Below are 12,390 nucleotides of genomic sequence, written 5' to 3'. Positions count from 1 at the left end.
ATACGGCTGGATGAATTTTCAGAAAGTTAATACAGTTGTGTAACCAACACCCAGTCAAGAAACAGAACGTTACCTCTCTTGCAAAGCCCCTGGGTACTCCTTGCTGCCATTCCCCTTTCACCCTGCCAAGAGGAGCCACTACTCTGACTTTTAACACTATGGATTAGTTTTGTGTAATTTTGAGCTTTTATATAATGGAATTTTATGTAACACAATCATTCAATACCTACTCTTTTGTCTCTGGCTTCTTCGTAACATTTCATCTGTGAGATGCATCTGTGTTGTTGTATTTCATTCATTCTAGTTGCTGTATAGTATTCCGTTGAGCAAATACACCACAGTTTCACTGTTAATGGACATTGGGTTGTTTTCAGCACGAGGCTTTTATGAATAATGCTACTGTTGTAACAGTCTTGTGACCCCACCTTTTCTATAAAGCAGACTATAAACAAAATTTTTTTTCATGTGCATGTTTTTCTTTCTTCCTGTAGAACACTATTAGAGAATGGCAAATAGTTTTCTATATCGCTGCTGCTATAAATGTGTTTGGTGCCATTTTCTTCACGCTATTCGCCAAAGGTGAAGTGCAAAACTGGGCTCTCGATGATCGACATGGACACAGAAGCTGAAGGAACCAATAAATAATCCTGGTCTCTATTAATGTATTTTTCTTTATCATGTAACCTAAAAGTGCCTTTGATATCTTAAATGTGTATGCATTCTATGTATAAGAAAAAATTGGATGAAATTTTTAAGGCTTGTAATCATGAAATGTCACAAGTTGCCAGATTAGTAAAATTAGCTGTTTTTAATGATTAATAACGTGTATCCTGGAACTTACACTCGAGGGTCACGTATCCGGCTGTAAATCAGGCAATATAAAGTAGGGGAGTTCTATTTATTTTTAAGGAATGAGCTGAAGTAAACCCCTCTATACCTTTGCTTAATTAAACTAGATAATAATCTCAGGTCTTGGTAAACACCTGTTTTTGACCATTTTCCTCATAGAAATGATTTGTTGGGGGCCATCCCTGACACTTAGGTCTCAAACGGTAGCATCTGCACAGAGCTGCCAGCCCCGGTAGAATTCGGCCTGGCAAACACACAGAGGAAAGCACGCCCCGGCAGCTGCCAAGCATTCCCTCCCTGACTTCAGGGACAGTGCCCGGCATTTATCAGAGGCAGCATCCAAGACCAGGGTCAGCGCCGGTCTTCAGATGGCGTTCTTCCCCTGGGGCTGTTCACGTGTCGATAAAGCTGCAAGGAGGTCCGGGCAGCAGGATCCACGGCCGTGGTCTCGACGCATCCTCACGCTTTTCCCTTCCCGGCACTCTGGACTTCTGATTGGCATGTCACCGGCAACAGAACGGTGTGATGCCCAATGAACCACAAATAAAATCATCCTTGATGAAAACTATAAAATTCCAAGTTCCTGTGTTCTCTGGGCTTCTCCAGAGTAAGTAAACAATTTTTTAAACCTCTCACTTTGTTTTCCATTTGTCTACATGTAAGCTTCTTGTTGCAGCTGAAAGTCTTTTATTTGGGCCACATCACCTACAACCAGTGGTGGAATCATTCCTACTTCCGGTTCCTGAAATCATATTTTACAGTTTTTCCGTGAACCGTCTTCCAGTGGCTTTGGAGCATGCTCTGGGGGCATTTATGTGATTTAGAACTTGATTTATGTTTTGTTATGTTTGTTGAACACTACCTGTAACATTTTAAATAAAACTGATTCATGTAATATGATGTGGATACATTTCTGTAAATTTATTTTTAAATTTGTAAATAGCTTTAAGTTGCTATAATTGCTATGGTGATATTTATTTTATGAATCATCAAAATAAACATTTTTGGATTGGTTTTTGGATCTGACAGTCCTATGGGACTCTCTAGTGTCTCGAGTGGCTATTTGACATCTCTGCCGTCCTCATCAAGCCACCAGTCTACCTCCACGGGCCCCTCCTTGTGCCACCACCAGCCAAGGAGACTTAAGTCTTCTAAGGGAGAGAGCATGAGGAATCTCTGTTGCCATCAAGCTGCCCTTCCTAGCTCTGCAGAGGGCCCACTCTTCTCCCTGAAGTGTATGCCTATGCCACAGACTGTACCCTCACCTATTTCCTCTAAGACCTTCACTTAGAATTCCTATGTAATTCGCTTCCTCAATCTCCACCTCTCTTGTTCTTTTCCTTCTGTCTCAAAGACACTCAAGTCTTCTCTAGCCTTAAAAAAAAAAAAAAAAAAATTCTTCTGGGGACATAAAACCACAGATACATACAGAGTATCTCTACCATGATATTCAAGAAAACGGAAACAGTGGTTACCTCTGGAGAGTGAAAACTAGGCAACCAGGGGTAGGAAGGAGAATTAATTTTCACCTTACCAAATGTGGCAGTGTAACTATTTAAATTAAAGCATCATTAAAAACAAAAACAAGAAACAAAACACCTATTGCTCAAGCTACTGTGTAATCACCACCAGGTTTTCAGCTGCCCACTGGACATCCCCGACTGGCTACCTTCTCAGCACTTGGGACTTCTTTAAATCCAACCTCTCTCCCTCACCCCCACCCCCAATAAAGCCACTGTTCCCCTCACTTTCCTTATTCTTGTTAGGAGCTCCATTTCCCCAGTCACTTCTGCTTGCGCCTGGACTCATGTTTTATTCCCCCTCCTCCAGCCTCCTCCTCCCCGTGTTCAACACCATGTAGAATTAACCAACTGTCTTTTCCATTCCAGGTTTTCAAGTCTCTGGAATTTGTTTTAATCCCTCTCCCATCTTCTAAATACCATCTCTGTGACTTTTGTTTCCACCCGGGATAAAAAAGCTAAAAGGTCTCACTGCCTGGAGTCTGAGCTTCTGCCCAACTCCCCACCCATGCTGGGGTGTTGGTCCCAACACACCTTATCTCCCTGATCAGGATATTCTCCCAAGCTGAACCCCCCTCCACCCCCCCCACCCGACTTCCCTTTGCCTACCCAGTAAACTCCCCCAGCAGCCTACCCTCCTGGCTCCTGGGCCAGCGCTCCACCCTCATTCCCCCACCACACTTTGTCTCAGCCACATCCAGCTACTTAACTCTTCCCCCACCGGCTCTCCATGGTCCCTCCCCTCCACACCTTTACCAACTTCATTCCTTGAACCTGGAAAGTCACTCTCCATCCCCACCTCCTTCATGACCCTTGACTTCCTCTGATCTCCCTGATCTAGATGTGGTCTCTTCCTCTGATCAACTGAAACATCATATTATTTATCTTCAGTTTTATTTTAAGCTCAAGGACTTAGCCTCCGGGAAGGATCATTCATTCATTCATCAACAAAGAGGAAAATGTACACTTGCTGGGCAATAAAGATATAGATAAGCATTTGACACAGTCCTTTCCTTCCCTGCAGGCCTTCCTGGAGCTCAGTGAGACTCCCTGGACCCCTTTCTTCTCCATGGCCTTTTCTGTATAACACGTATGAATGCATCTGTGGCCAATCTCCCTATTAGATCATTGAAAGCACCTTGAGGGCAAGGTACATCTGATTCATCTCAGCATGGTCTCCCTCATAACAATGCGTGCTTGGTCTCAATATTTCACTTGCTTAATAAATATTGAGTAAATCACCCTTTGGTTAAATGGACTATATACTGAATTCTTCATCTCCTGTATTGTTCTTTTCTCAAAAAAAAAAAAGTTAAATGTGCCAACAACAACACCTTTTAATGAAGAAATGATATGCTAGCCTCAAAATGAGTTTAAGTAGCAGTCATTGGTAAATGGTTTTGAAAGTATTTGAGAATAGCTTAGTTCTAGATAAACAAAATACTTCTCTCAGTTAATGCAACAAATATTTATTGAGCATTCATTACGAGCCAGACTTTGTTCTTTGCACCCGGGATACAAGAAGAAAAGCAAATCCTTCTCTCATCGACCTCCCGTTCTAATTTACCCAACATCTTCCTTCATAGGTTCCAGCCTTTGAAACCTTTCGTGTAAAAACATCATTATCCACCCAACAATCAAATCCAGTGGGGGTAAGTGTGCCAGCCGACCTTGAGAATCAGTTAGGAAAGACGCAGAGGCAGAGACTGAAGTCAGCAGATCTGTAGTAACCATCGTCATGTCCCTCGTGCTTTCAGCCTGTGTTTCATTTTCAAGAAATCAGAAATAAGAGAGGCTTGAATTTGACCCTGGTGCAAAGTAAAGAATCTCCTCTCTAAGGGCAGTTTATTGCTGTCCTAAATAAAATTCCCTGAACAGGAAAATATCAACAGGAGTATTGAGAAGGCAGGAAGAGTGCCAGAGGAAGTGGCCTGGTTCTCCTCTGGAAAAGCACCGGTTACTGCCTCAGATGAATAGACCTGAGGTAACTGTCTCATTTCGGCGAAAGAATACATTATCTCCCTCATAGAAATGTAAATGAAGATGGATCACAAAGCCTTTTCAGATGCCTCTGCCTTTTAGAGCAACCATAAGCAGAAAAGCCAAATGTAAAAGTTTGTGCTCTCAGAGAGTAATATAGAAAGCACTTTCTAGAAGCTCCTGCTATAGAAAGCTGTGAGGACACCCAATATGGAAGACAAATGACATGTCACAAATTCTCTGCCACCCTTTTTCATGTGCTCTGATGAGGAAAAACACTAGTAATTTTCCAAGCGCCTGTTTACTTTCACTTTATCTTGATGTTGGAGGAGGAGGAAACTTAGAAGTTCCACGTCATTGGCAGTCCTGTGCTGGTAAAGCGAGAAGCCATTATTGCACAACGGAGCTGAAAAGTATTTCAACGACCTGTTTCCCCTCACAGGCCTTCAAGTCAGGAGAGGCCGCGCTTCAGGCAGGGGGAGCCCTACCCTCTCAAATATCGCATTAAATCTTTTCCTGAAGTGCTCTTCTTGGCAGAAGCCGCTGAAATGAGCCGGCATTTCAAAACAGTCACGGCCTCCCAGCATCAAGCGTGCACACTGACCCCCGTCTTCCGGCAGAGCACCACCAATAGCCCCGGTTCTAAGTGTGTCAACGACTTCACACTCACTCCACAGTCTGAAACTTGAGCTGCCTCAGGACTTGGGTCCAGACTGAAGGTGATCTGGGTGGGATACGCAGTCTGGTCCTTCTCACGCTCGGGAACTGCTCTGCGTGAAGTAACGGGATGCCGTGACAGGAAATTCGAGTGTGCGTGTTGGATAAATAATCACCCACACAGTGTCTGTTATAATGCAGGGGGTTTTTAACACCGAGAAGCCACTTCAGATGTCTGCGATGCTTTGAATCGTTCCATCATCCACGGCAGGAAGCTGATCCGGGGCATTCACGGGATTCTCTTTGCCATCGTCGCCAGCTACAGAGCAGCGCAGAGAGAGAGCATTTGTATCGCACTGTCCCACACCTCCCCCACTTAATACACCCACCTGGCAAATGCAGGGACGAGCCCTATTTAAAGCCGGGATCAGAGACACTCTCTGTTAATGGAGAGGTCTTCCTTACTCTCTGTCTCTAGCACAGAATCAAATTATTATTTGAAGGACAAAACTAGTTCTTTTTTTTTTTTTTTTTTTAAGATTTTATTTCTTTATTGGACAGAGAGAGACACAGCGAGAGAGAGAACACCAGCAGGGGGAGTGGGAGAGGGAGAAGCAGGTTTTCCACCAAGCAGGGAGCCGGATGTGGGGCTCAATCCCAGGACTCTGGGATTATGACCTGAGCTGAAGGCAGAGGCTTAACAACGGAGCCACCCAGGCGCCCCACAAAACTCGTTCTTCTTCTTTTTTTTTTTTTTTTTTTTTTAGAGACAGCACAAGTGGAGAAGGGCAGAGGGAGAGAGAGAATCTCAGAATCTCAAGCAGGCTCCATGCCCAGCGAAGAGCCGGATGTGGGGCTTCATCTCACAACCCTGAGATCATGACCTGAAAGGAAATCAAGAGCTGGATGCCTAACCAACTGAGGCACCCAGGAACCCCCAAAATTGTTTCTTATTAATTGCAAAGATCCTTTAAGAAGCCTTGTGCATAAGGGCACACTTAAGATTTTCACCTTCTCCCTAGTTATAAAATTAGCCCTGCCTCAAAGCAACTCCAGTTGGGAACCTATTGTATCATTATCTTCTCTCCATGTATGATATTAGGGACTATTTAATTATTCTCTATTTGTTCTATAGGACTATGAATTTTTTTCAATGTTTCCTATAAACCTAAGCATGCCAAGGCACAATTCAGTTGCTTCTGTGAAAACACTTGAACGCATGATTTCTACTGACATACTAGTTTGAGATTTGCAATGACTGGGACATGGTGTGGTGCAACAGACCAAAACTCCCACTCTGTGCTGTTACTGAAAAAGAGATTCCCTTCAGAAGAGCTGTTGATATTCCAGTCTTGGCTCCATAAACCTTGCTATTTCAAATTATGGGATGGGAAGCAAGAACTGGGGGATCTCGGTTCCCACTGGGAAGTGAAAGTTCAGAATGCAGGAGAGAGGGGCGCCTGGGTGGCTCAGTCGTTAATCGTCTGCCTTTGGCTCAGGGCCTGATCCCAGCGTGCTGGGATCGAGCCCCACATCAGGTTCCTCTGCTGGGAGCCTGCTTCTTCCTCTCCCTCTCCCCCTGCTTGTGTTCCCTCTCTCTCTGGCTGTCTCTCTCTCTCTCTCAAATAAATAAATAAAATATTAAAAAAAAAAAAAAAAGAATGCAGGAGAGAAAAATAAGTCCAAAAACCTCACCTTGTGTTTTCTATACCTCCCCTCCCACATCTTCCTCACTTCCTGCCTCTGTGACAGGCTCCCCTCCCAGGGGAGGGCTCTAACCGTCACCCATTTTTAGTCTTTGCTGTTAGCCAGAATCACAGCTGCAGAGCCACTGCCCATGCCCCTGGCCTCTGTTCTTTCTGGAAGGGTCTCTCAAATACCAGACCTTCTTTCTGCCCTTGCGTTTTAACCCACACAATAAAACAGAATTTAATGAGGCTGATGAGGAACAATGGTGATTTTCTCTCACCAGGTTTAGACTGACCAGAAGAGTGGGCAGACATGAGGTACACATTATTCAATCTTCTGAGTCCCCCATTCTTCCAATGGAAGTCTGAGGAGATTGGAAAGAAGAGGAAGAGGGTGGAATAGATTGAACAGGACTGAGATCGCCAACTGAATAAAAACTAAATTAGTTGAGGAAATAGTGAAGACGTGTTCAAAATTGGGTATAGAAGCATCTAGTATTAAAAATAACAATATTTTCTAAATTTCCCAGAGTAGAGAATTGGTGTCTGATACTGTATTAGGACTCTACATTTAATGTTGATTGATTTCTCCCCACAGCCCTATGGAGTAGGCATCAGAGCCACCATTTACAGATAAGGAAACTGAGAAAGTCACACAAAAGTGGCAGAAATAAGATTCAAACCAGGTTTCTCTGATGTTATAACAGACTCTCTTTACTCCTATGCTATGCTGTCTCCATTGGAAATCATGTTTGAACACTGTTGATGGGCATAAAAAACATTACAACATTTTTGTAAAGTAATTTGTAGGTCAAAATTAAATAAGTATATTCAATGAACTGGCAATTCTACTTAGGGTAATCTAGTCTAAAAAATACTTGAACAAGCACTAAGCATTTTTTTTAATACTGTCAATTTTCCATCAATAAGGAAATTGCTAAATAAGTTGGGGTACATTCATAGAAGAAAATACTATGCAGTCATTAAAAAGTGAGAAAGATCTGAATAGAAATACAGAAAAGTCCATACATTTTGTTGGAGGATGAAAAAGAGTTATCTAACAATATACATTGTTTTATCCTATTTTTGTTGCCAAATTATATATGTGTTGATAAATATATAGAAAAGATTTGTTAATAGTAGCAATGTAAAATTAGGAGCTAAATAGAAAAAAGATTGGAAAATATCTTTAGAGACTAGAAATGTGGCAAAATTAGATGGATTTCACAATAAGTACTTGTGTTCAGCAGAAGATACCAAAGTAAATGGATGACAGACCAGGGGAGAGATTGCAACATCTTGTCAGTACAGGAGATTAATATCTAGAATATTCAAAGAGCTCCTGCAGGTCAACAAGAAAAAGTCCGAAAACCCAAGAGAAAAATGAGCAAACAATGAATAGACCGTTCACTTAACAGAGGACTAGATGTCAAACAAGTACATGAACAGATGATCAAACTCCCTAGTAATTATAGAAATAAACAGAAATGTAAACTAAAACTATAATGCGATATTACTTTAGATCCACCAGATTCGCAAAAATTAGAAAGTTTGATGCTACCAGGTGTTAGCAAAGGATGTGGGGAGATGAAAATTCGTGCCCATAAGGAGAGCAGAGAGAATATAAACTGGCATATCTATTCCAGAAAGGGAAAAGTTTGTACTTGCATAAGAATATGTCCTTTGACCCTGTATAATGCCCCACACTGAGTATACGTCAAAGAACAATTCTTGCTCATACGTAAGGGAGCATATACACCACACTTTATTGTGACACAGTTAGAGGCGACCTAGGTGTCCCTCATTAGGGAAACCTAAGTTAAATGTGGTGGATGTCTACCATGAAATAAGAACACTCAGGAACACGCCAAGACCTCAAAAGTGTTGAGTAAGAAGATTTACAACACAATACCGCTTCCAAAAATTAAAAACCTATACAAAAAATGTGATATTTTGGGGCGCCTGGGTGGCACAGCAGTTAAGCGTCTGCCTTCGGCTCAGGGCGCGATCCCGGCGTTCTGGGATCAAGCCCCACATCAGGCTCCTCCGCTATGAGCCTGCTTCTTCCTCTCCCACTCCCCCTGCTTGTGTTCCCTCTCTCGCTGGCTGTCTCTATCTCTGTCGAATAAATAAATAAAATCTTTAAAAAAAAAATGTGATATTTTGCAAGGATACTTGCATAACTAAGAATATACAATAAACATATTAGAGTGGGTGACAATGCAGGAAAGGAGCATGAGAGTACAGATGGGGGAAGGGGAAATTAAAAATAAAACAAGAGAGTGGGCTTGCCCTGAACATAAATGTCTATGAACAGAAGAGAATGAGAAAAAGTAATTTTTTTTCTAAAGATTTTATTTATTTATTCGACAGAGATAGAGACAGCCAGCGAGAGAGGGAACACAAGCAGGGGGAGTGGGAGAGGAAGAAGCAGGCTCATAGCGGAGGAGCCTGATGTGGGGCTCGATCCCATAACGCCGGGATCACGCCCTGAGCCGAAGGTAGACGCTTAACCGCTGTGCCACCCAGGTGCCCCGAGAAAAAGTAATTTTTAAGCAGTACTCTGAAAGTGTTGAAATTGGGCGGAGGAGGAAATACTTCACTTTCTATTTGTCACTATTTTGCATTATTCAAATTTTTTTACAATAAATGTGCATCAATTTGGTAATTAAAAAATGTCAGGGGCACCTGGCTGGCTTAGTTGGAAGAGCATGCAACTCTTGATCTCGGGGTTGTGAGTGTGAGCCCCACATTGGGTGTAGAGATTACTAAAAAAAATGAAAAAGTTACAGAAGGGTAGTTATTGGGAATATTAGAGAAATATTCATAATATATTACCAGGTACAGCACAACTACATTTTATGTTAATTTTTCATGACAACTTTATTGATGTAAAATCCACCTTTTTAAAAGGTACAATTAATGGGGCGCCTGGGTGGCTCAGTCGTTAAGCGTCTGCCTTCAGCTCAGGTCATGATCCCAGGGTCCTGGGATCGAGCCCCACATCGGGCTCCCTGCTTGGCAGGAAGCCTGCTTCTCCCTCTCATACTCCCCTCGCTTGTGTTCCCTCTCTCTGTCAAATAAATAAATAAAATCTTTTTAAAAAAATAAAACTAAAAAAAATAAAAGGTACAATTCAGGGGCACCTGAGTGGCTCAGATGGTTAAGTGTCTGCCTTCATCTCAGGTCAGGATCTCCAAGTCCTGGGATCGAGCCCTGTGTCAGGCTCCCTGCTCATCAAGGAGTCGGCCTCTCCCCCCCCCACCCCTCCCGCCTCATGCCATGCACGCTCCCTTTCTCTCTCAAATGAAGAAATAAAATCTTAAAAAAAAAAAAAAAAGTGTACACTTCTGTAATTTTTAGTGTATTTGCAGACTTGCGCAACTGTCCCATATCCAATTCCAGAACATTTCTTCACCTCACAAAGAAACTCAGTATACATTAGCTGTCACTCCCCACTTTCCCCACCTTCCAGCCCCTGCCAACCACCAACCTACTTTCTGTCTCTGTAAGTATGCCTATTCTGGACATTTTATATAAATGGAATCACATAATATGTGGTCTGTGTGTCTGGCTTCTTCCTTAGCATAATGTTTTCAAAGTTTATCCCTGTTGTTTATCAGCACCTTATTCTTTTTATTCCCAAATAAAATGGATAAATAAAATGGAAGTGGATATACCACTTCTTGCTTATCCATTCATCAGTTGATGAACATATTTTGGATTGTTTCCATTTTTTGGCAGTTAGGAATAATGCTACTATGAACATTCACATACAGGTGTTTTTGTGTAGGGATATGTTTTCAATTCTCCTGAGTAGAGTGATTCCACTCTTGTTTAAATAAAACATGCGTAGGAAGGAAAAAAAAATCTGAACACATGCACCACGATGTTAACAGTGATTATTTCTGGAGAGTGGGATAATTGGCAACTTACATTTCTTTTCTCTTTTGAGCTTTTTTATTTAAGTTTTTGAAAATAAAAGTCGATTTTTTTCCAATCAGGAAAAAAAACCCCAAACACATTGCTAAAAAAACAAACAAACAAAAAGAACCAAACAAAAAACCACTCAGGAATCAGCCAGGAATTGACTGTTCCCCTGGCTTTTCAACACCAAACCCAGGGTCTCGGGCACCAGCTGGAGTGCCCTGCCCCCGGCTTCATCACCCTTCAAACTTCACACCTCAGCCTGGGCATAAAGTGATTTCTGTGGCCTACAAAGTGGCCCTTGTTGATATTCACGTCAGGCCACAGGCCATGCCAAATGACCCATATTTACTTGCCAAAAAACCAGACGCTGTGGACGATGCCACTTAGTTCTGCTGTGTTCTCCACTCCCTCACTCCAAGATAATGTCTACCGTTTTCATCATAAGGATTCTATATTTTTAAGAAATACTTTTTCAAAGAACTGATGCTTCAAGCACACACACACACACACACACACACACACACACACACACACTCATGCTCCTTCGAAAGCGCGGAATCCGCCGCGGCTTCACTGCCCACGCACCGCGCGGCTGGCTTTCCCGCGGACACCAGAGGAATCCTCCAGATTGGAGCCGCTTGGCGGCGGAACAAGAGCCGTGGGCACTTCCCATCAGGGTGGAGCAGATATTTATAGCGCTCCGGAAACTTGGGTTTGACTCATATTTTAGCCGACTGGTGAATCAGAATTATCGAAGACTAGATTTCTTTTGTCCGAGGAAAGAAGATGACAATTGGAGCAACCATCTCTGCGCGCTCACGAGAGAAAACACAAAGAGAAGAATTTACAATGACTCAGCCCCCGCCGCGCGGCGGGCGCGGGCCTCACGAACAATGGAAAGTCACAGCGGGGCCTCTCAACCGGTCCCCAGGCGGCGTCTACACCCGCGGGGCTGCCCGGAGCTCGCCGCAGCGGGGACGCTAAAAAAAAAGGAAAGAAAAGAAAAGAAAAGAAAAGAAAAGAAAAGAGAAAAGAAAAAAGAAAAGTGGTTATTTCTTAACCCTCTTTTGCTTTTTAGCCTAAAATACAGAACTAGCTCTTAAGATTACAGTATAATGGTGATGATTTTTGTAAAATCCACAGAAGCTATGGGACCCGACAGCAAAGCCTTTCAGACTTAATTTTCCAGAAAACGTGTGCAGGGTTCTGTTCATCCCCCCTTCCCACGGTCCAGCCAGGCGAGTGGGCAGAACCACGTTTTCTTAACTCGTCTGAAAACTATCCTGAAAAAAGACACTAGGGCCCCGCGTAGCAAACCTTTGCTTCCAGATCAGGGAAGAAGGATTCGCTCAAGTTGGGGGAGGCCAGCGTGGATCTTACAAGACACGAATTTGCCCTTGCAGCGGGGGACAGGGTCTCCGGGATGAAGTTGGCCCGAGGCCTGTTGGTTAGGAGATCATTTGTGGAAAACGTAGTCGTTCACCACAGGATGTGTTAGTTCGGGATTTCTCGTCCGGGACTCAGTTACTCTCGAGGAACATAGCAGCTACAGCCAAGATTAGAAAATCAATAGAATGCTTTTAATGCCCCGGTTTTTATTGTCGACGTGTTTGTCGGTGCGTGCGATGTGAAGGGATGCGAACATCTCCGCGAAGCCCCACCAGTACCCCCAGGGCCAGCCAGAGCCAAGCAGCCTGGGCGTTTCCTGCGCGCCCCAGGGCAGCCCACGCAGCTCCTGCGGGGTATGCCGGCTCCGAGTGTGGACT

The 12,390-nt window shown here is 43.3% G+C and overlaps 1 protein-coding gene across 2 annotated transcripts in view; it reads left to right on the top strand.

Moving 5' to 3' along the window:
- SLC17A5 (solute carrier family 17 member 5) overlaps positions 1 to 1,863 on the top strand; it is a 45,382-nt gene extending 43,519 nt beyond the window's left edge. For both annotated transcript variants that reach the window (XM_026507078.4, XM_044387114.3), the window contains one exon: positions 492 to 1,863. In XM_026507078.4, coding sequence (XP_026362863.2) covers positions 492 to 629 — 138 coding nt within the window. In that variant the 3' untranslated portion in view covers positions 630 to 1,863. The remainder of the gene's footprint in view (positions 1 to 491) is intronic.
- The last annotated feature ends 10,527 nt before the right edge of the window (positions 1,864 to 12,390 follow it).

Source organism: Ursus arctos, unplaced genomic scaffold, assembly GCF_023065955.2.
Source record: "Ursus arctos isolate Adak ecotype North America unplaced genomic scaffold, UrsArc2.0 scaffold_29, whole genome shotgun sequence".
NCBI lineage: Eukaryota > Metazoa > Chordata > Mammalia > Carnivora > Ursidae > Ursus > Ursus arctos.
Note: the sequence above shows the minus strand (reverse complement) of the source record. Positions and strands in the feature narration are given on the sequence as shown.